At 44.4% G+C, this 24,947-nt stretch overlaps 1 protein-coding gene and 1 long non-coding RNA gene across 4 annotated transcripts in view; one reads left to right on the forward strand and one right to left on the reverse strand.

The window, feature by feature from the left end:
- The window catches only part of ANTXR1 (ANTXR cell adhesion molecule 1), a 256,734-nt gene that overhangs the window by 139,545 nt on the left and 92,242 nt on the right, over positions 1–24,947 (forward strand). For all 3 annotated transcript variants that reach the window (XM_053200700.1, XM_027072301.2, XM_053200701.1), the window contains exons 14-16: positions 9,451–9,492; positions 17,271–17,366; positions 17,888–18,055. In XM_053200700.1, the coding sequence (XP_053056675.1) occupies positions 9,451–9,492; positions 17,271–17,366; positions 17,888–18,055 (306 nt within the window). The remainder of the gene's footprint in view (positions 1–9,450; positions 9,493–17,270; positions 17,367–17,887; positions 18,056–24,947) is intronic.
- Positions 1–24,947, reverse strand: part of LOC128311219 (uncharacterized) — a 213,548-nt gene that overhangs the window by 91,344 nt on the left and 97,257 nt on the right. The window lies entirely within an intron of this gene.

Genomic DNA, 24,947 nt, shown 5'->3' on the forward strand with positions numbered 1-24,947 from the left:
CTGAAGTTGGACGCTTAACCGACTGCGCCACCCAGGCGCCCCAACACCAGATGAGTCTTAAGAGAGATGAGTTGGGGGTGCCTGGGTGGCTCAGTTGGTTAAGCATCTGACTTCATCTCAGGTCATGATCTCATGGCTGGTGAGTTCAAGCCCCGCATGGGACTCTGTGCTGACAGCTCAGAGCCCAGAGCCTGCTTCGGATTCCGTATCTCCCTTTCTCTCTGTCTCTGCCCCTCCCCTGCTTGCTCTCTCTCTCTCTCTCTCTCTCTCTCAAAAATAAATAAACATTAAGAAAAAAAAAATTTTTTAAGACAGATGAGTTGGGAGGCCAAAAACATTTGAAGTTTGAGTTCCAAATGCAAAAAAAGAAAAAAGTTGACCTCATTTCTTTGAAAATTTCTTGTACTACATTCTAGATCAACACCCTTGGCATTAGCCTTTGCTAAACAACAGGGTAAAATTACTGGGTCCAGGCAGTACTTGGATAGCACTAACCCACTCCAGTCAGCTGTGAGGTTTCTATTACATTTAGGTTGTTCGTATAGTAGAAAGATTGACTTCTCTGCCATTAGCTGGAATATCCTACTTCCTCGATGTTTTCCACATCAAGTTGCCCATTTTCCCTTGTTTTTTTTTAGTTTTAATTAGAAGAATAGTTATTATAAAGTTTGGGTATCAGAATGGAAGTCTAGAATTTAAAGCATGAGAGCAAGCATCCCCTTCTACCTGTGAAATTGAAGCCCTTGTTAGATGGCTTTCAGAGCTCGACTGGCATTTCTTGTTTACACAGCTCTGTTCTGATAGCTTCTCCTCACACAGAACCTATGAGGCCATGAGCCAGCAGAAGAGTTAGTGCTAAGAGATCAAGCCAGAAGTCTCAAGATAAGCAGTGTTTTAGATCTAAGGACCCAAAAATCTTTAGCCATCTACATACAATATTTATTTGAGCGAACCCCTCTAAGCATGCAAGAAGTAATCATTTGTGAAAAATAAATTACTCTCAATGGTGATATAGTGAGGACTACATAGCAAAACAAAGAAAAAAATTCCTAGAAAAAAATATAATAAAAGTTGTTTCAAATATATATCCAGGCTCATCAGAAAACAGAAGACATTTCTAGGGCCAAAATAAAGAAGGATCTGGAAATCAGATTGTTTGCTGACCCTATAGCAGTGCCAGTCCTAGAGGGGGAAGATTTTCTGATCTCAGTAACCTAGACATTTGGTTTAATAGTGTACATAAAAGTTTGGGAGTTGGAATGGAGTCTTCTGCCTAAAGCTGGGAACTTGCATTTAAGGCTAGGCCATGGGCTTGGTGCATGTGTACATGTATGTCCCTAAGAACTCAAAACCATAATCTCTCAGTTTTAGAGTTCAAATGTGTCTTACCTGTGGTTCTGTAAATTGCAAACCGAGAAAAGTTGTCGGTTTGGAAGTACTTAGGAATCTGCAGAAGGAAATTCGAATCCTCTGTGGCATGTTGGTCCCTCAATGCAATCCTCATAGGATTCCCATAGGTAAATGCAAATTACCCATGAGCTCACAATCCCAAATTACCAAATACCCAAGGAATATTATCACTCAGATTCCTTGAGGTTTTATAATACACATGGAAAGCACAAAGACCAGAATTTAGATAAGGAAGTCAGGCCCATTGAGTGGTTCCTTTGTCCTCTCCAGAGTTAACAATGGTTAAGTAGCAGGTACATCAAAAGTTCTCTAAATACCATCATCTCTCCTATAACATGTGTCCCTAAAAATACCACTGCATTATGGAATTTGGGCTGCATGAAAATAACAGGACTAATGGGGGAAATGAGTTCAGAGGAGAGCATTCAAACCTGTGTAGTCTAATAAAACAATACACTTCAAAAAAATGAATAATAAACCCAATAAAACTCCGCCATTTTAAGCATCTTAGATTCTTAATTTAAATTATGCTACACTAAATATACCACTTTGCCTCGATTTGTAAAAATAAACTCCTGAAGTTTCCCGGGGCATGTGAGTATGATGTAGCACTGTGGCTTTGAGTTACGGAGGCAGAACGGAAGGAAGGACATTCTTAGGACGAAGTGTCACGACACCAGAGGTGGACGGCTGTGACTCACTGTCTTGTTATTCCTTCTGCGCCAGCTTAAAATAGGAGTCCAGCTTTTGTTGTTTTGCCAGGTTCTTCTTTTCATAACAAAAAAAAAGACAATTTCTGTGGTTTCCAGTCAGACCTCATGCCACGAAAGTGCTGTTCTGCTGCTCACGGTGCGATAACCTTTTCTCCAATCCATGGCACGTGCCTCAATCCTCTTTAAGGCCAATGATGGCTCCCATTGAGTTCCAATCTCCTTTCTTTTGGTTCTTCAGTGTGGCCTCTGACGAAGCTCAGTGTGGGCACTTTTACTCGTGTTGGTCACAGGATACCCCATCTTCTCTCGTGTTACAAGCTTCTCCTCCACACGCTTAAGCCTCTCCTCCTTCATTCAATCCCTGGATTCTTATGAGCAGGACACACACTGGTTTTGAGGATGTATATTCAATGCTTTCATGAGGAAAAGCACATAAGCTCAGGAGCAAATATAACTTGCATTGAACAAGGGTAAACAGAAGTGAGAAAGCAGCCACAGTGTGTGGGGGTTTGTGTGTGCCTCCCAGGCCACTGCTGGCAGCTGGACAGCACCTTCACATTCACCCGATGCTATTCAGTGGCACCAAATATAATTCCCTCACACTTTAATATGTTTAATGTTATGTTATGTGATTTTTACCACACAAAAAAACTAATATAGGGGGGCCTGGGTGGCTCAGTCAGTTGGGCGTCCAACTTTGACTCAGGTCATTATCTCATGGTTTGTGGGTTCAAGCCCCACGTCAGACTCTGTGCTGACAGCTCAGAGCCTGGAGCCTGCTTCGGATTCTGTATCTCCCTCTCTCTCCCCTCCCCTGCTTGTGTTCTATCTCTCAAAAATAAATAAACATTTAAAAAGCTAATATATATATTATATATAATAAAACTATAAAACTAAAAAAACTATAAAAACTAATATATATTATATATATATAATATATATTAATATTATATATATAATATATATTATATATATCATATATATCATATATATGTAATATATATTATATATATCATATATAATATATATCATAATATCTTATATATCATAATATATATATTACATAATACATACAGTATTACATATATATCATATATATCATATATATGTAATATATAGTATATATACAATGTATATATATTATATATATGTATATATTAATATATATTATATATAATATTAATTATTAATATTATATATTGATATATTATATAATATATAATATATATGTAATATATATCATATATATGATATATATTATATATATATTATATATATATATATAAAATCTTCTCTTTTGCCTCATGAAAAATCAAATTTTGAGGTACACTGATCTCATAGTTTACTGATTTTATGCCAAGTTTACCTACTACATATGAACAGATTCACATATTACATACCTGTATTGTAATAAAAGAGACTGCAATTGTCACCTTCAAATTTTCAGGAAGCCTTAATAGAAATTTAGTTTGGGACACTATGCTTGGAAAGTGGACTCTTGAACTACAGGCAAGTGAGTTTACTTGGAGGCTGGGGCTAGGGAATAGAATGGGGTATAGATGTATCCAATGAAGTACTATAATTAATATAAATCCAACCTATGACCCTAATGAGATCCTCGTGATGCATCTAAGTGTCACAACCGACTCTCAGCAGTTGGCACTGTTAGCATATTAACTGCTAAAGAAGCATTTATATGGACAGTTGAGAGACCAGTCCTGAATCTTGAATCATTCAAGTGCTTATCTGAGAAGCAAGGAAGTTTAGAATAATAAGGAATGCTTTCTTTATTTACCTTTCCTCCGTGGGAATGCAAACCCATTCTTCCCAGAAATAGTGACTGAGTAACAAGCATTGAGCCACATGCCAGAGATAAAAGATGGCCAAGAACACACATGTCTTCTAGGGGCCGAGAGTCCAGTGCAGAAGAAAGATGCAAAGATGCAGACATGAACAGTTCAGTGAGTTCACTGCTGACAGTGCAGACCGTGAAAGCTAAGATCTGTGTCCTAACTCCCAGGGAACTATCTGGCTAGGATTGCTCCAGGGCCAGGTCCAAGAATCCAGGCCCTGCCAGCTCTGCAGGCAGATGAGCACAGATGCTCACTAGAGAAAGCAAGAGAGTGCCTGCAGGCAGAGCTGAGAGATTCCTCCAGAAACAGTTCCATGTCTTCCCTAGTGCGCTGACAAACGGGCAATCGAGATCCCATAGTTCCTGACAATAGAACAGGGACACCATAATTTTTAGACTGAAACATTTTCGAAACCAGTGTTTTTAATCAGCCATAAGCAACTCTCAACAGGAATGTCTGACCTGAAGCAACAACATACCCCTGAATACCTAACTGAAGCTAGCATTGTTAGAAATAAGCTAATTCATAATTCTCAAAGTGTGGTCCATGGACCAGGAACATAAGCATCATTTGAGAATTCGTTAGAAATACAAGGACCTCACTCCAGACCAACTAATGAGAAACTACAGAATGCAGCCCAGAAATCTGTGTTTTAAGAAGCCCTCCAGGTACCTCTGACACTCAGTGAAGTTTAAAATTGAGTTCAAATTAGAGGACATGTTCCTAATTTTGTCAACAGAGTAGTATTTTTTAAGCGGTTCTCTTGAACTTGGTCTGGACAACACAACTGGTTGTGCATCAAGGAAGTGTCTCCTTTGCAACAAGAGAACCACACCTTCAGTGTAGAGGGGGTTGCGGGAGATGCTTTTCATCCAGGTTGTGTAAGGATACTGAACCCCTAAATACAGTTTATGGAGAAAGGGAACCCAAAAAGAAGTCCTCTGTTTTGTCCCACTTCTCAAGCCATAAGATGAACATCTCTCTAAAATGAGCTCATACAGCTTAGCCTACAGCCAACTGCTGCCACAGAGAGGAGTCAGAAAAGATAAAGAGGAGAGATGTGAAATGGTGGTGCGGACATAGCAGGGGACCACGTGGGAATAGCCTGGCCTGGCATCCTCCTGCTTCTCATGAGCATGTTGACCTGACTCACGGCTTTAAATGGAATGTCTGGTGAGCCAGTGTGGTTCTCATCTGGTAGAAGAGAGGTGCCTGTGTGAAAAACTGCGTAGATTACATTCTGCATTCCACTACACAGGACGGTAGCAGTAAAGTTAGCAAGAGCAAACCAAGTGGCAATGATCAAAATATACAAATTAGGAGCAAAACTTGAATACTTCTAGAGGAAAAAAAAAAATAAGCAAAATAAACTCACCAGGTGCTATATTTCGCCTTAACATTTTATAAAATTAATTTTCAAAGAGAGCATTACAGAGACCTAAACAGTTGAACTTGACTCATAAGACCAGAGTAAGGTTCCTAGGTATCAAACAGGACCTGGGTATATATGATCGTCCTACTGTGTTCATACCATGCCGGCTCTACCTCCACACCTTCATCATTACCATTTCCAGTAGCCAGACTCAGGGGTGTACGCAAAACTTTCATTTGTTTTGACTCAATGAGAAGTTGTCCGTAAGATTTCAGTTTCGTAAGTTTCTACCTGGTCTTTTCTTTCCTTTATCCATACAACAGCCTCTGTCAAATCCAACCCTATCTCATGTCTACCTACGCAAACATGGCTAAAACTGACAAGAGGGGAGAGGGGGAGTTTCTCCCAAGTCACAGCAGAGACAGTTTCAAGAAATTCTCAGATAGCAAAGAAACACTAATAGAATTCAGAAGTCCATATTCCATCTCATTTTTCTTATCCCCTTTACCTCAAGACAGAATTTACATCAACGCGGAAGGATTTCCAGGGCAGTTCTCCCAGGGAAGCAGATGGTCACCTTCTGCCCATTCAAAATACCCAAGCTAAAGACGGTAGTAGGTGGACAAGTGCTGCCGGCCTCTGGAGGAAAAGCATGTCCCCAGATTTACCCCCCATTCAGTTCTACCATGTCATTCCATAAATATGTTTATTGAATGTTCTCCTTTGAAACATTAATTAAGGAGCTCTTCAACCTACCATCTTCCATGTGTCCCCCTAATGGGGAAGGGTCTGACGAGCCCACTCACAACCAAGAGGAATCTCCCGGAACCTTCTAAGAAGGGCAGTGGGCCAAATCAAGCCTTCTCTTGGCAGTGCTTAGCGCTGGTTCGAACTTGCGTTCTAGTTAGAAATAAACACTTTCTAGTCACACTAGTTGGAAGCAAAGAAGTGGTGAATTAATCTGTTAATTAAAAGTGCTACAAAAGACACTGGGCTATGTGAGATCCCATAGAGGAGAGCTTGAGGGACAGCAAGCATTTAGGCTACAAGTGAGAAGCAATGGGGTGCATGGAAGAAGCAGAAAGGTGACCAAGACGCTGAAGCTCAAAAAGTGAAGGGAAGAGTGAAGAGGGATGAAGTGGAGAGGTGGGGCCACATCACACAGGCCTTGTGGAGATGAAGTTTGAGTTTTATCCGGTGGGCCCTGGGCCACTGGGCAGCAAGGCTGTGGTGGTACCGCAGGCTCAAGAGCGACACGGTATGTTGCCCAGCTTCTCTTCTAGGCATGAGCTCTGGTCTTCCGCAGGGGTGAGGTGGAGAGGGCCGATGTGCAGAGCACTCCTTTGGGGGCCCATGTGCCGGTCTTGGCACGGGGATTTGGCTCATTCACAGACAGCCCGTCCAGCTTCACAGCTTGGAATAATCATGTCATGACTTCAACTTTGCCTGTCTGGATCAAGCCTTGAAACGCTCTCCTGTTGTCCTATGGCAAGCTGCTCCCTGTCCCAGGGGAGGAGGCTGGGTGGTGGTGGAGCTTGAAGCACCAGGAAGACTTCTTCCTCATTCCTGCTCAATGCAGCCAGACACCCAACCAGTAAGGCCAGATTGGAGGTGCCTAATCCTGTTTACCTGAACATGGTGGCATTTTTCCAGAAGCTCAGGTGCCCATTTACAGTGCGTAAGCATGGAATCTGGATTACAGATTAATACTTAATAAATTTTGTATCTTGGCATTGTCTTGTAGGTCCCCCTTCGGACATTCAATAGTGGATGTAGATGTAGAATTCAATAAATACTCAGTAAGTGACACTGAACGGCAACCACAGTTGGGTTGGTCTGAGTGATAGGCCACGTGGTGCTGCACTTCCTGGCTGATGTCATGTGCCTACACGTATGTGGTGAAACATACTGATGCTCACCACCCTGAAGTCCCTGGTCACTCTCAAGCCCCCTGACCACTTTCTGAACACCAGCCTCCTGTCTTACTCATTTTATGAAGCTCTGGCTTGGAAACCACCATACATAGTCATTTAGTATACGCAGGGAGTCAAGTGAAACCTTCCTTAAAGGGGTAATAAAGGAGAGACAGAGAAAGGAGAAAGGAAAGAAAGGAAAAGGAGAATAATAATGCACACACCATTTACTGAACACCCACTCTATACCAGATGTTTGACAAACATTATTGTTCATCATGACGCTACAAGGTCACATTATTCCCATTTAACAGATTAGGAGAGTAGAGCTCAGGGAGGTTCAAGGATTTCTCAAATCTTCACAATCAGAAAAAGGCAGGTCTGGGGTTCGCATTGGACAACGATGCTGCACTTCCATGTGGTGAGGGAGGAAGCTGGAAGCACTGTGAAGACAGAAGCCCAGCTGTTCTGCATGGAACCTCTCTGTATGCCCAGCATACTTGCCATGCACACTGCCCACAGCACTCTTGTCAACATCTGTCTGGGTTTCCCAAATATCCTGCTCTCCCTCTCACTCCCCTCCCAACCCTGCCCTAAGAGAAGAGATGCATTCCAGATTGCCATCCCCAGCTCCTCACTCCTCCCTCCAATTTCTGGACATTTCCTGTTTTCAAATCATCACATTTCCTGTTTTAAAATCAGTAATGGCCCTCCTCAGGGATTTCCCTTAAGGAATTCAGAGCCAGTGTTGAGTGGGTGAGCAAAATCATGGCTTCGTGCTTTCCAAAGACCTTCAGAAGGCCTCCCACAGTGGCCAGGAAGTGGAGGCAGATGAAATGGCAGCTTGAAACCCCTGGAGCCCTTAATCTCTGCCTCTTAATTAATTGAATACCATCCTTTTAGATGGCTGGAGTCTTCGTTCCCTGACTGGTGTTAATACAACGTCAAGTCAGTAGCCTGTCTCAATATACAGAGATGACATTACAGATAATGGTAGTGTGGGTGAGAGCAGTGGGGATCAGAGCCCAAATGAGGCCCCAAATAATCATCAAATCAAAGGAGACATGTGCTCGTGAGGGAAAGGTGAGGAAGACCTTGATGCCCAATAGGCAGCCAGGTTAACAACCGGGAGAGCTCTCCAACTAAAAGATTAAGGATCTGGTTCATCCTGTGGGCAGTGCCTGAGCATCCGGGCACAAACAGCCCTGACACTAGGACATCAAGAGATATATAATAAGTCTGTATTTACCAGAATTGTCTAAGGAAAAGACTACACGTAGGGGACTCAAAATTCTAATAAGCATGGGGGGAGAGGAGGGAGCCCCCAGGGGACATGGCCAAGCCGCTTTGTAAAAGACTCTAATATAATTAACTACAGGGGCTTCCTTTTATGCATAGGGTGAGCAAACTGGGGACAAGCAAGAGGAGAAGCTGCTCACTGTCACCAAACCATCCTCCTCCCATGTGTCGATCATCCTCTCATTGATTAGAAGGGGTTCCAGATCGCTTTCCCTGCCCAGACTGTCCACATATCTCTCTTCAGCCCTGATGATGGGGAAGTTGCAGCATACAATCTTATAGCATTGTAATGTAAATCTTTGTACCCCTTAAATGTCAGGGTCCTGAATGAAATCCCTGGTTATCCCTCCTTTGCTGCCCTCTGTCGGGAATAGGTCTGACCATCACACTCTCCCTCCTGGGGCAGGTACCATTCGGGGCCGGCGACAGTTAACAAGACTGCCAGTAGTTTGAGTGTGGTCCATACCTGACCCATTTCTGCAGCATCATCTTAACTTATATTGGGTGTAGCTCTTTGTTAAATGTGTAGCAGTTTGGATGGGTAGATAGAGGATTTGATGCATGAATGACTGGATGCATAAGTGAGTGAATACATTTGCAAGATAGCAACCCTGGGATAAGAGATGAAACTTACTTGTGAAATATTTTTTCTCTGTATAAAACAGATACAATTGAAAATGGAACCCTCAGTCTGGATCATGCTCTAACTAACTGAGCTATTCTGCCCAGAAAGACACATCATGGCATTGATTAAGCCTTTCTTGCTTGGGCCCATTGTGGTGGTAATTATGGCCATACTACCAAGGCATTTCTTGAGGACAGGCCTGTTGGAGAGCAGGTGGCCAAATATTTCCACTGACTTGTTCTCTTTTTTTTTTCCCCCTTTTCAGATTATCAAGGAGGTCCCTCCACCCCCTGCTGAGGAGAGTGAGGTAAGTGACCAGAGCAGGGTGCAGCGGGATGGACAGAGTGGTAAAGTGGAGCAGAGAGTGGGCTGGGCTGGCCCAGGACTCAGGCCCCTGCAACACAGAGCTGAGTCAGGCCCAGGCTCCCATTGTATCTGAGGTAGCAGGGAGGGAAGTTTTTGGTCCTTTCCGAACCAAGGTTGAACAAACTGGACTGACCAAGGTTAACAGAAACTGAACTGAACTGCAGCCACGGACAGAATAGTTTGGGAGCATTTTCCACCTGCAAAGATAAAATCTGAGATGCAAATATAAATATTTTTATCAATACAATTTTTCCCTTTAAAACGGACATTTTAGGTTTCTCTTTTCCCTGCAGAGACTATGCTTCATGTATGTAGATCAGGGCAAATTTGATACATTCTCCAAACAATTAGTGATTCTAGGAACAGCCTGATGCTGAAGTATTCCATTTTTCTTTAATTTAACACAATGCCTAAAGATTAGCCAGGCAGTAATAATAATGTATGGGAGGGCGGGGGAGGTGGTGGTGGGAGAAGATATGCTAATATCCTGGCCTTGCTCCCAAATCTTCATCATTTGAAGGGAGGAAAAACATCTTAGACTCCACCATAAATGGGCCAGTAAGCAGTTCTGGTGCAAGCATGGCCTAGAGTAGAATATGGTGGAGGCATTAAAGGCTAAGGGTGAGAAGGAGAATCCCTGGGCCGGAGTACCCAGCCGGTGGCTTTTCTGATCCTCTGATCACTCTCAGAGCAACAGGCCTCCTTTGGATGCATCACTCACCAATTTAGAAGCCAGGGTACAGGTCTGAAAACAGTGGGATCAAAAGACGTAGGGGTGAGGATTCAAGTTCACAGTCCTCAATCCCTAAGGTCTATTGTATGCAAACTGAGCACTGCCCCGTGGCCATTCCTCTAACCAATGCCTTCATCAAGTTTCCTGCATACAGAAAGAATAATGATTGAATTTAACATTCCAACAGTCTGTTATATCCTGAACCATATGCATGTAAGCCAAGGGATTTAATAGCTGCACTCAATTAAAGCACATATTGTTGGAATGCTAACTTTTTGCCCAGAAATCAAGGGAGGAAATTACATTGTTGTGCAAAGAGGGAGGATAAAACCCTCTTTACATCCACAAAAGCCTTTCTTAATCCTTCAAGAGAAAGCACCGTGGCTAGTTCCACGGGTTCCAATTTGGCTGTGTTTCTCTTATGTGCAGCTGTCTCTTATATTCCCAAAGGAAAATAGGGCAAGAGGCTTTTGCTTGATGAAGTTGCTCTGTTTGCCCCGAGGTGAAGAATGTTCCCTCCCCTTATTATGTTCAGTTAAAGGAGCTGTTGCCCTTTTTTCTGGTGCTGACTCTGCATTTGCCTTTGGAAGCAGCCACTGTGGTCGAAACACACCAGGGGACTTAGGTACAAGACTGTGGGGTGTGGTTTACCCAAAACCACCTAGTTTCATCTAATATTTCTATAGAAGTCCTACTTTTACCTGAAGAAGGCAAACCTGGCTTCTGAAACAGAAGGACAACCCTAGGATGCTTGAGATCTAAAGGGTTGTGTTAGACCTCAAGGAGCTTCTGGGCTGGCTGGGGCAGACTGCAAGCTGTGCTGATCACTCAACATGTTTGTTGGCCTTGAAAGTTCCTTGGCCTTGTGAGTTAAGCAGCCCTAATCTCCTTCCTAATATGTTTCAGCAGAAAAAAAAGAAAGAAAGAAAGAAATCCCACAGGAACAGATAACATAATCTATACCTACATAGTATCTTACACAGTGCCCTGAAAATCATAGTCTGAATCTAGACTTCTAGAACCCTCTCCATTCCAGCTCCCTGCATTTAAATCCTGTCAATCCTTCAGGTACAGCTCATGTGCTATTATCTCCACAAAACGCTCTATAATTCCTTCCATCAGGACTAATTTCTCATTTCCCCCTTCTCTGCATTCCCAGGGTATTTTATTGATCTTTTCTTCTGCATCAAAGGTTAAGTTCATTAGCTACTTGAAGGTCAGGATCTATATCTCATTAATCATGGATTTATCCCCGAAGAATTTAACACAGTGTCTAACACTCAATAGCTCTCTGAAGTCAAACGCTCTGCCATATATGTGAACAAGTTCAGTATTATTTATCCAAGCTTTTATCAGTTCTATAAGCTTCATATCCTAAGGGAGACACATGTACTATTTAAATAGCTAAACTTAGAATGAACACAACTTTATAACAAGCTCTCAGTGGTCCTCTTTAATAAGGAATTATCAAAATGCATAATATAAAAAAGCGTGACTTTTCAAGATTCCACGCAACCAACAGTGATACATCTATATAAAGAGAGACAAAGAAAAATTTTGAGACTCGACAAAAGCAAGAAGGCTCAATTTTAACAACTAAGATGGGTATTTCTTGGGTTGAGAATCCTCTCTAATTGGCAGCAGAGTGAGGATTCCTCATGAAGCCTCTAGCTACTCCAAAATACTGGCAGCTTAAGGGGGAACCCAATAATGGAGTACTTCATCTGATGATTCAATTCTAAATCACCTTCAATGGTTTTTCTGTTGGGGAGTGAGAGGGATGCATATTGAAGGCATTGACGGTGGGCATGCAATTAACCATAAGCACCTGGCCTTGAATAATGAACTTATTTTTAGGTTCATTATCATGCTCACTCGTCCTAACAATTTCTCTGTGGCAAGAATGTTTTAGATGCGAAAACCGAGCTATGGAAAAATTATACAACTTGTCTAGGAACAGACAAGTTGAACCCCTTCACAGCTATGTCTACACAGACAGCCAGAGTAGATCCCCACTCTGAAAGGCGGAAGGCCAAGCTACTGCCAGGCATCTTCTTTCCAGTGGTCATCAAGTACACACTCTTATGCGCACACACACACAGACACACACACACGTGCCCCCAAGCAGAAGTCCTAGAACAGTCCCAGAATTCAATATTCTGTATGTCAATAGTTTGAAAAAGGAACATCATTATTAAAAAAGTAAATACACTATCCTTCACTGAAGAATACAGGACAATCACAGTGCTGTCCTTAATCATTGCGTGTATTTGAAGAGATAGGATATGGGGTCATGACATGTTAAATGCAACTCAGAAGGGGGAAATCTCAAGTCAGTTGGGATTTTTTGTATTTACATAGAGAAGTGTTGTTGGATTTTTCTGACTTGCCAATTCACTCCTAGGAATTCATCTCCAAGACTGCCATTGAGGGTGACTTCTCTGGCTTCTCCCCGAAGACTTCAGATGAGACAGGATAGCTAGTTCTACCTCAGGTTCTGCCCCCCAGAGCCTCGTGGGCCTGGGAGTTTCAGTGGCCTTGGTCTTTTACTCATGTCATCACCCTCACCAAACATGTTCCTCTATAAACGTGGACAATCTTGTTGACAGTTGTATTCCTTCCGTTGTCTTTATTTTTCTCAAAATATAGCCCTGTGCTGGCAAGTAGTGGGGGGCTCAACTCCAGTTGCTTGAGTAAGTAAATGAAGGAATAGACAAATAAGGGGCCGTTGTCGGTGGCCATATAGGGCTTATCATAAGGGTTTAAAATGTGTCACAGGTCAATGAAATGTTAAATGAAACCATTTCCTTGGGCTCAATTCTGTTTCAGGTCCATTCTCCTTTCCATAGATCATTCCCACTGGTACGTGCAGTGCAGTGAATTGAGGGTTGAGAGTTTGTTTGGCCCATGATAGAGCACTGAATCAAAGACTTCTTCACAGAATAGGTTACATGCCAGCGATATTCTAAATGATAAGTAGACGTAGAGGAAGGATGTTCCGAGCATATGGAGCCATGAATGCTGAAGCATGTGCTTGTACCTAAGCCTGGTATGACTAGAAAGATGGCAAAATTCAGTGTCCAAGGGCAGCACAGGACAAATCCAATTATGGGCTAACCAAATGCGTGTGTCAGATTCCATGTTCTAGAGCTATTTCTTCCGGGAGCAGGGCTGCCTGAGGACAAGCATTTCAGAAGGGGCCTCTACCATCTGAGTAATGGTGCAGCCACTTTTACCCAAACAGCAGCCAACTACATGTCTGGGGCCACCACATCCGTTAAGATTTATAGATAACTTCCCCTGATGGGAAACCAGCATCCCTCCCTAATCTCTGCGGTTTCTTCTGGCACCACTGACTCCTACCTCTTGCTTAGGCCTTATCTCATCTTCTTCATTTGCCAAACACCATCTTGCAAACCTGATTCCCACACTCCCCCCAAGGCATCCCTGGCACAAGACCGTCTGCAGAAGGGCCTTAAAAAAAGTACAAGGGTGAGTTGCAACACAGTTCACCAGGAGGCTCTTGGGGCCCTCTTCTCAGGTGGACCCTGGCAGTTTCCTGGCATCTCAGCTCCACTCTCTTGTGCCCATTTCTGCTGGCTGCCCGCAAACCCTCTATCCCTACTACTTTGCTCACGCAAAGCAATGTGGCTTAGCCTGTCTGTCCTCCAGTAATCACAGAGGATTTGTGTACCAGAAGTTCTTTCTCACCCTGCTAATGTTCTTGAAGGGCAGTGTGAGAGGGCCTCCGCAAGAGAGACTTTATACTTCATTCAAGGTAGAGATTCACTTCAGGTGCTGCCGATTTTCTTTGTGACGTTGCTGGGGACTGTGCTTTTACTCCATCAGTTTTTGGCCAAATGAAAAGACACATCAAAGATTCCCTTCTCTTCTGAAGATTGCAAAACCCTCCCGTCTCTAGAATGTGTAAACAGAGCCATGGTAACTGCAGGGAAATTCTGACTCTCCCGTTGGTCAAACCCTGGGCCTTTGTGTTGTCTTTGCTGTTGTTGTTTGAGTTTGGCAGGCGAGCTCGGGTCAGGGGATTACACGGCAGGCTTGGTGGAGCAGATTGAAGTCCCGGCATTTCCTGTTGTGGGAAGGCCAGCCCCTGTTGCACATGCTCAGACCAGAGGCTGCAGCAAGTCCGTGGTGGGAGGGAGGATGTAAGGAAGAGCAGCTCTGGGTGCAAATAGGGGGGAGATCCAGGCATCAGGGAACAGGACCAGAACTTCAACTCCACTGGTCCCTTCATTTCTCTGGATCTGACTGTCCTCTCCTGTGCAACGAAAAGGCCCTAGTAAATGGTCTCCCATGTTTGTACTCCTGTTCTTTAAAAAATTAGGAGACTCATGAGACCATTTCAGTTCCCTGCTGAATAAGTCAGCTTTATTCTTGGAGTTTCTTACATGCTTGGTGCTTTTATGTTCAGTTTTGGGTGATATCATTTCATTTATCTCCTTTGGAAAAGAAACTGCACTAGACCAGGAGTGAAGCCACATTTCCTATATGACACACAGACACATACACCCACCTCCAGGGATACTTGAACCGTGTGTGTAAGATACGTAAGCGTCTTGGTTTAACATCCTAAACCTTCTGAGGTTCTTATCATAAAGTAAGATAGTGTGAACGTGTTATTTGGGGCTCTTCGGTGTTATTTTGCTATTTTATCATGTGCTACAGTCATAAATCTTCAAGATTAGCAGGTACAAGGGGGAAGAAGTAGAAAAGCAGCATTTATTTGGTACCACCAAATGACTGGAAAAGCAAAACCAAAGGACAAAACCCAGAATTTTGCCAACACTGAGAAACAAACGGGAGTGAGGCTATCTGGACTCGGAAGAAGTTCTCTCACCTATAAACTGGGTGACCTGAGACCCTTAACCTCTCTATTCCTCCTCCCTAAAATGAACATAATAGCACCACCTACCATGCCGCCTGCTGTGAGATTAAAAGGTTAATGTCAAGCACTTGGAAGAGTGACTGGCATATACATGGTAAAGACTTCCTAAATTCAACTGGTTATCATGAATTCGGTATCTGGTTATTGATCACCTCCTTGTGAACCAGCTCCATACAAGACCTAGAATACAAGGGTCAACAAAATACACTCTGTGTTCAGGACCCACAGTCCCTGGGGAAGAAAGACAGATCTGTTTTAAAGAGACAGAAAGACCAGCCCAGTATCAGCTGCCAAGATGCTGCAAATCCTCTGGTCTGCTGTGATCGTGTCTTTTAAGATATATAAATTTTTTCGATTTTCTAAAAAGAAGCCTGCCCGTCCCAAGCACAGTAAGTCACCCAGAGAGTCTCCATGTGTTACTGTGGTGCTTTGTCATCTCTGGGTCTCTGTATTGCTGACCACTTGTCCTTGCTTTGTTCCTTGCCTCCTGCATGGGATCCCCTTTCCACCCACTGATAGAATTGGCCCTACCTAGGACTCCAGCCTGAGTCCTTGACTCTCCAGTACCACCAACACAGGCTGTGGGAAGCAGGCCTGTTCTGAGGATTTTCAGCCTCTTTGGCTTATTCTTCTGTTTTCCAGACTTCTTTTTTGCAGCTTCCTTTCTTTACCCAGGAGGGAAATCATGCTACTCCTCTGTCACCCACCTGTGACTGTAGATGGTGGAGATTTTTCTCCCCTCAACAGGAATAATTACGGTGCCAAGATAAGGAGCAGTTTTGCTAATTAGCCTTCTCTTTTCCATCCATAAAGTTACAAGTTCCTCTTGTTTTCTCCCTTCATCTTAAAAAATACAGTAAGTGCTAGCTTCCTGTCACTGAACTAAGTGGCAGACACTGAGTTAACTGCTTTATTTGAATCACTTCATTTAATTTGTTTGTAAATTCAACAGATAACTCTTGGGCACCTCCCACATTCTAGGTGCCATTCTAAAAGCTGAAAATGCAATGGTAAACATGACGAGTAAACAGAGGCTTCCATGGAACTTACACTCCAGCCGATAGTAAATAAATATCAAGGCATGAAAGGGTCCAGAACTGAAACTGAAACAGACTGATGGGATGAGGAGACTGGGGCTGCTTTAGACGGATGTCCAGGGAAGTCCTCTCAAAGAGTGACAGGAAGGATCCGGCCATGAGAAGAGCAGGGCAAGAGCATTCTTGGGTCAGGGGACAGCTTGTGCACAGGCCTCGAGACAGGAATGCGCTCTTTGAGGGACAGAGGGAGGGCAAGCAGGCTGGAGTACAGGGAGGTGGAGTGTGGTAAGGAAGAAGGCTGGAGAGGTGAGCCAAGGCCAGAGCTCACAGGGCAGAGCTGGGTTTGGATTTTCCTCTGCTGCTTTGTGGAGAACAGATTGTAGGCGAGGAGCACAGCAGGGAAGCCAGTCAGTAGCTACTGCAGTATCCTACAGAAAGCGGAGGGAGCTTGGGACCAGTGTGGTGGGATGGGGATGGAGGTGGAGGTGGAGAAGTCATAGCTGTGGGGTCTTTTAGAAGTAAGGTCAACAGAATCTGCTGGCAAATTGAGATGAGGTGGGGGGAGGGGGGATTCAAGGGTGACTCCAGGCAGTGGGGAATACTGCAGGACGAGCAAGTTTAAGATGAGAAGATGATGGGGAGACTCCTCTTTGACGTGGTACTACTGAGATGGCTATTAGTCCCCTGAAGGGAGATGTCAATATGGAGTCAGCAGTTGGGTTCAGAGGAATCGGGGATAAAGATAGAAACACAAGTCATCAGCATGTAGATGGGATTAGGTGAACCGCCCTATGAAAGAGTAGAGATGCAGCAGAGCATGGGTTCCTGGATTGTGCTACAACCTAAGGAGGCAGGAGCGCTTTTACCCCCGCTTTACTGATAAGGAAAATAAACTCAGATAGCTTAAGTGACTTGCCCCACGGACGGCCTAGGAAGCTCTGAGGTTTAACCCAGGCAGTCGATTCCCATCCACTTTGCCAGAGTGGACACGTACATACAGCAGTGGTGCTTTGCTTCCTTCATATGTGACAATCTCTCTGCAGGAAGAAGATGACGATGGTCTGCCCAAAAAAAAGTGGCCTACTGTAGATGCCTCTTACTATGGTGGGCGAGGCGTTGGAGGCATTAAAAGGATGGAGGTAAGATACAGCTTCAAGTACTCATATCTCTGTGCCGACTACTCCGTGATGGAAAACCAGATAAAAGTGGTGAAAGCTCATACTTGAGGTCTGGTGGGAATTTGGATTATAAGGCGTCAGATGGAGAGATGGCAGGTACACCCCTTTAACTGTGCACCCCCATATCTTGCCCACCACTTACAGTAATTTGTTTATCTGCTCAAACACCTCAGTGGTTTCCTCTCCCACTGGAATACAGTCCAAAGTTCTTTCCTGGGCCTGCAGGGCCTTTGCACATGCTGTCCCCAGTCTGGACAATTCCTCCCCTAAACATCCATCTGTGTGATTTGCTCTCCCTGCCCCTTCAAACCTCTCTCTTTCCCTTTTTCCACACCCTCCTCTTCCCTGACCCTAAAAACCCAAAGGAATTGGGGAGTGGGTAGCACTCACATTGCATATCACACATGTACGTATGATGCCCATCTCCAGAGGCATTTTATTGTATTTTGTCATTTTGTTTTATTATATGTTATTTATTGTAGGTTCGCTGGGGAGAAAAGGGTTCCACAGAAGAAGGTGCTAAGTTGGAAAAAGCAAAGAATGCGAGAGTCAAGATGCCAGAGCAGGAGTATGAATTCCCCGAACCTCGAAATCTCAACAACAACATGCGTCGGCCCTCTTCCCCCCGGAAGTGGTACTCGCCAATCAAGGTGTGTCCCTTTCTACTCAGAAACCCATCATCTCTCCTGATAAAATGCTCACATAGTAAGACTCAGATTCTTTTGACATGATAAAATATCAAACCAAATCCCAGGTATCACAAAGGAACAAATTTCTAAAATCATGGACTTAAAAGTACACGTACTTATTTTCTCTATTTCTACATTATCAAAGTTGAAACTAGGCTTTTTAAAATCACCACGGCTGGTGTGCCTCATGGTTCAGTTAAGCGTCTGACTCTGAGTTTGGGCTCAGGTCACGATCTCACGGTTGGTGGGATCGAGTCCGGTATCAGGCTTTGCACTGACAGCATGGAGCCTGCTTGGGATTCTCTCTCTCTCTCTCTCTCTCTCTCTTTCTGCTGCTCCCCCACTCATGCTCACTCTCTCTCTTCTCTCTCTCAAAATAAATAAACATTTTTTAAAAATCACCATGGCAAACTAGCAGAATCCAAGTGGACTATGAGTCAAGAGACTGGAGTAGTGACCCCAGAAGATCACATAAATTCCTGTAACATCTCTCAGCTTCATTGGTAGACAGTTCCACTATCTAACAAAAATGGCAGCATTCCCCTTGATGCCTTATCTCTCTTCCTCTTGCCATAACACAAGCCAATTCCCCTTTCTCCAAGCTTCCCGCCAGTGCGTCATGTGTTGGCCATGGATTTAGGACTCACTCGTCCTGTCTGTGAGCAAAACCACGCCCCCCCCCGCCTTTTCTTTTCTCCACTATCTCTCTTCCCCTGTATATCTCCAGAGCTTAAATCTCTTCGGCTTATTAGGGAATTTCAGCTATAGAAGGTAGCTAGTGCTTCCTGAAGACTTCTTTTCTCTTCCTCTTGTTCTTCCTCTATTTCTATACTGCAAACAGAAACTGGGCCAATTCCAAGGCCTCAAGTCAGAAGGACCCAGTTTAAGAGCCAGCTCGCCTCACGCACATATACACATGCACCCACACAGTCTTACCCTTCTTCCAGTAAGAGCAAAAATACTACTCATCATCATTCACTGAGTTATTTGTTAATTTAAAAAAAATTTTTTTAATGTTTTATTTATTCTTAAGAGAAAGAGAGACAAAGCATGAGTGAGGGAGGGACAGAGAGAGAGGGAGATGCAGAATCTGAAACAGGCTCCAGGCTCTGAGCTGTCAACACAGAGCCCGACATGGGGCTCGAACTCACGAGCCGAGCAGTGAGATCATGACCTGAGGCGAAGTCAGATGCTCAACAGACTGAGCCACCCAGGCGCCCCAGTTATTTGCTAATTTTAGAGCAGCACCTCTCCTATGAAATCAAAAGAAATACATTTTTTAAAAGTTGTCTTTATTGCTTATTTATTTTTGAGAGAGAGAGAGAAAGAGACAGTATGAACAGGGGAGAGGCAGAGAGAGAGGGAGACACAGAATCTGAAGCAGGCTCCAGGCTCTGAGCTGTCAGCACAGAGCCCGACGCAGGGTCGAACTGACAAACCGCAAGATCATGACCTGAGCCAAAGTTGGACGCTTAACTGCCTGAGCCACGCAGGCGCCGCAAAAGAAATAACCATTTTAAACAATGGAGTGACATTTCATTGGTAATTGTCTCTTCTCAGCCAAGCTGGCTCATGCTCACACTAATTGCAGTGTATTTTCATTTTGGTTTGCTGTGTTTAAAGCAAGGAGATTCTTTTTTAAGATAAGTGCGCCCACCCCCTCCCATCCCACCCCACCTCACCCCACCCCAGCCAATGGCTTGAACTCTGGAAAGATGTGGGCGAGATGTAGCTTGCTTGACTAACAGCTGGTTGCTTCTAATTATTTTCTAATGCAGAACATGCAATGGCGTGCATGCATGTGCAGACAGGAAGGAGCCAAGTAGAACCTCAGAGATGAAGAAGAAAGGGAATTTTCTATTAGGTCGTTTTTAGGCATCTGTACCTTGTGACTAACATGCCATATTTGGTTATCGCCAGGTTTTCATTTCTGTAATCCTGGACTTTGAAAGAACATTAATTCTGTTTGAAGAATCCAATTTCTGCTTGAGAGAATGTTATTCCTCCATCAACCAGTAGTTTAGGACTGAGTTTTATGAAGTAAATAGGGATATAAACAACTGGATGCATACGTCTAAAAACATTCCCAACACCCACTTGGAGTTAGCATCAACGAGCGTTTGTTGTGTACCTAGTATGTGCTGGGTACTGCCAGATACTAAGTATACAGAGGTTCTCAACCCTGGCTGAGTATCAGAATCACCCTGAGAGCTTTAAAAATACAGATTCCCAGGCCTAATGACTTACTCTCACAAAAGGCTTTCATAGGCACACAGGCTGTCACAACTTGCTTTGCTTTTTCTCGGTGAAACTCCTTTTCCCCCCAGTGCCTCCCTTTCTAACATCAAAACTCCCTAAGCCACACCCCTCTGTGGCCCCCAATTATCGTTACCTCCACAGCCTCTGCTCATGAGCCTCTTCCTTCGTCATTGTGTCCCACTGCTGGTTCTCACAGTGTGGTCCCTGGACCACCAACATCAACATCCCCCAGGAACTTGTTGGAAATGCACATTCTCAGGCCCAACCCAGATGTACTGAATCAACAACTTCAGGGGTGGGGCCCAGCCATCTGGGATTGAACAAGCCCACTTAAGAAATTGTCACCGAAGGGGCGCCTGGGTGGCTCAGTCAGTTGAGCGTCCGACTTCAGCTCAGGGCATGATCTCACGGTCTGTGGGTTTGAGCCCCGCATCGGGCTCTGTGCTAACAGCTCAGAGCCTGCAGCCTGCTTCCGATCCTGTGTCTCCCTCTCTCGCTGCCCTCTCCCCCACTCTCACTTTGTCTCATTCTGTCTCTCAAAAATAAATAAATGTAAAAAAAATTTAAAAAAAAAAATTGTCACCTAAGGTTCCAGCCACACTGCCGTATAGAAGGTTCCCTGAGGGCAGGAACCTTGGCACCTGGCCAAAAGATCATGACCACACCTCAGCAATTTGTCAGAAGTCTCTGCAAGGAGGCCCACGTTAGATTTCATAGCCTATTTCTACCACAGACGCAACGGTGGGATTAATGTTAAATGGTTGAGAATCTGAGTGTCAAGGAAGCCCCGGACAGCCAGATGGGAAAGACGTGTGATGTCGGTGGACGGGCACAGCCCCTCAGCAGTACTGTCATACTCTGACATGGGAACGGTCACTTTGCCTTCCTGCTGGTGGAGCAGCTCAAGCCAAGGCCTGCTCAGCTCCCTCTATACAATAGTCCGCTAGTGTGATTGCTCATGTGTGAGTCTTCTCTCCACCAGATTTGACCCCCTGGGGGCACCACTTCTGCTTAACTCATCTTTGAACCTGCAGGAAACAGCACTGTACCTGGCATAGCACAGGGACTCTGCCATCTCTTGTTACAGAGCTGACACATAAGTTTAATTACAAAACCACTCCCAGAGTGTCCTGCTGGTGAGACTATCTCCTGTGACGTGCACAGATCGCTTTGGTACCATCAGTTCAAAGAAGGTGACATTCTTCTTGCCATCCCTTTGAGGGGAGGAGAGAAAAAGAGGTCACCTTATGTGTTGAGGGAAGGGTGAGAACAAGGAGGTTTCAGAATAGAAGCACAGAAAGGAATTCAAAAGTAAAATTGTATACTGTCTCTCAAGAAGAAGGGCAGACTTGCTCCCAGAACGTCAGCATTCATATTGTTTAACAAGTTTCATGCTCCATGATGAGCCCCATCTTAGCCATGGTGCCTGCGGATGTCACTGGGCCTTGGAAGAACATTTAGCCTCACATAGTGCTGTAAACTCTGTTTCCCTTTCATGAACCCTCTCGCTGGATTTGTCACAGTCTGGGCAGGAAATAGAAGCACACTCGAGAGGGTTGAACTTTTGGTGAGGGCAGGGTTAAGAGAACCCACAGAGATGGCCAGGGATTCAGGGACTGGCAACCAGTGAGAGCTGTTACCTCCCTAGGCCTGAAGGATAAGGACGGGAGATGGTATCATTTGAGCCAGTGACCAGAAGAGGCCACCCAGTGGGAGCTGTGGCCATAGCAAGGGAATCAGCAATCTAAATCTGCCCTACCGCCTGTTTTTTATATGACCCACAAACTAAGAGTGGTTTTTATTATTTTTAAATGGTTTTGTAAGTTCCTATATAATACCCTAGAGTTTGCCTCAAGCTACAAAGCTTAAAATATTTACTCTATGCCCTTTACAGAAAATGTTTACAGATCCCTCTCCTAAAAGAATGCAGCCACCGAGGAAGGCAGGGGGTCAGGGAGGGAACAGAAGAGATAAATGCCCCGACCTCTCCCTCATCTTGCCCTCATCTTGCCCTCATCTCCTTCTGGTACACCTACCGGCCAAACCAAAGGGCAACCAGGTGGTGTTTTCTGTAGAAGTCAGGCCTCTGGGGCATAGAGCTGGGAGGACAGAGAAAGGCAGAGAGTGGATGGGGGCATGCAGCTCATGCAGAATGACCAGTCCATTCTCTGCCCCCACTATAAAAAGGGAGAACACTCCCACCCAATGTAAAACTTTCAAGAGACACTGGAAAGACTTAGCTCCCCAGGGAAAGTGGTCAGAATCATACACATCTTTAAATGTATTGCATTCGACTCACTTTTTTCATGCAGTTATAAAATTGATATGAGAAGCAGAGAGGCAGGTGAGCGCATCTGCTAAGCAAACCCAGGAGGAACTCATCAAGAGACGAAGTCCACATCGGGCTTCTCTCCCCCATTCCCCAGTCTGATTTAGGGCACTGACCACAGCAACCACACTTCACCCTTTCCTCATTCCAGGCTCATGACCAGGAAATTTTCCGATATTCGGCCTTAATTTTCCTTTGCTCCGTTTTCACCCCCTGGATTTACAGTACCCCATGCTTCTCATTAAATTGGGACTGACCATTTCAGACAAGTGAAGTAATGCCCAGATATATGGCCTCCAGATAGATTAAAACCAGGACTGTTTTCAGGTTTGCTGGAAGGCTTGCAGCCTTTAGAGAAACCATTTTCTCCCTTTCCAGTAGCTCCTCCACAGGACTGAAAATGGCAGAAGTGACAGCTGAAGGACAAAAGCCAGACCCTGGATGGCCAGGAAGACTGGCTGTTCTTTGCACGAGAGCCAGACCATGAAGGGGCAGGGTTAGGTCATACTCATTGTGAGGCCTGGGGGGATGGGGGGGGTGGTCTTCTGTTCTCTTCATTTTCTGTCAGGCCAACCTTCATCCCTGGCCTACAGCACCTTGACCTTATAATCAAGCAGCATTCAGTCATGAAACCATGCTGGATGGAGCCCTATGTAGCCCAGTAAGACATACCAAAACCTTAAGTATTGTCAGATGGGCTGTTGATGTTAAACAGACGTTTTTTATCCCTTTCTGGCTACTTTTTATAATGGCTCCAAACTTTTTTTAAACAAAGACCAAAACTAAAAAAGAACAAAACAAAAATCACCCTGTGTGAGTGTGTGCTAGTGTGTGTGTGTGTGTCTGTGTTTCCAACGTTATGCATTAATTCATTTCATCTGAGGAGAAGCATGGGCTGCAATATTTACCATAGATTTTAAGGTGTAAAAATTCAGATGTTAGTCTCTAACAGCTCTATCGTTGACCTGCACTCAAAATTCTCCACCTCTGACTAACTTACAAGCAGCTCAGGCAGACAACTGAGAAGAGAAGACACAGCTGCTGCTTGGCCAAATTTTTTAAAAAGGAGAGAAAAAGAAGCTCAGCCCCAAACCCCAGGCACCACGATGCTTTGAATGACGGCTGCGTAAACATTCCCCACCCTGCCTTATTGTTTAGGAAGAAACAAAATGGAGAGTTGACCTAGAACTCCCAGTTTGCCTGCCTTTGTGGATTGGAAGGTAGTCTGAGCATGAGGTGCAGTGCGGAAGCCTGAAATTGGTAAATTTCTCATTTTATAGTGAAAATGTATCAATTTCCTATGAAAGAAAGCTATATTTAAATTCCAGCTAATATGTTCTGACAGAGGGTCCCAAGGTTAATAGGGAAATCTTTATTTCCAGCTTCACAGAAGCAGTTGGGCATTTCTCCTGGGGAGGGACCATGTCTTGAATTGGGTCCTATGGAGAGGCCTGTGCATCATGGTCACTCAAATCTGAGATAAATAGGGAGTCAACTCAAAGGCTCCTTCCTCCCACCTCCAGACTTCGGGTAAATCCCAGGAACCGATGGAAAAATCCCCTGAGGCTCTTCACACCCCAAAGGGATATTATTAAAAACCTCATTAGCTGCTGTCTTGAAATGACAGCTTTCTGCCTCCATTCAGAAAAATAAAGGCACCAGCAGCTTTGGTTATGCACTTCTCTTTGACCTTAGGGGGTAATTTTGTATCCTCTTCTTGGTTAGAAATCCACTTTTCTAAAACTTCCTTCAGCTCTTGCATAAAAAGCTATAAAAAGCTGACGAGGGAGCAGAAGGAGAGGTTGGGTGTGTGGATTACCCAGATGGTGTCCTATGCCACAGAGGTGGGACTTTGGGCTCATTGGTGGCACCGCCAGAACTCAGAACACTGAGAATAAAACTGGAACTAACTAACTGGTCTCACCTTGGCCAGAGGAACCCAAGGACAGCAGCTCACCTGGGTGAAATGCATACTGCAGGCCGGGCACAATTCCAGAGGCTTCCCACACACCACGCTCTCGCTCCTTTATTTTACAACAACCCTCAAAAGTAGAAACTACTACTCCTCCCATTTACAAATGGAAAAACTAAGGCACAGAGAGGTTAGGTGACTTGCCTAAATTCATACTGCTAGTAAGATGTTTCCTGGTTTATTTTATTAACTGCAAAGCATCCATTAGAGCTAGCAATGAAATCCATCATTAATCAAAGAGGAGAGAGGACTGGGGGGGGGGGTGGGGGGGGTGCCTGGAGGTAAAGGACCAA

This window comes from Acinonyx jubatus, chromosome A3, assembly GCF_027475565.1.
Source record: "Acinonyx jubatus isolate Ajub_Pintada_27869175 chromosome A3, VMU_Ajub_asm_v1.0, whole genome shotgun sequence".
NCBI lineage: Eukaryota > Metazoa > Chordata > Mammalia > Carnivora > Felidae > Acinonyx > Acinonyx jubatus.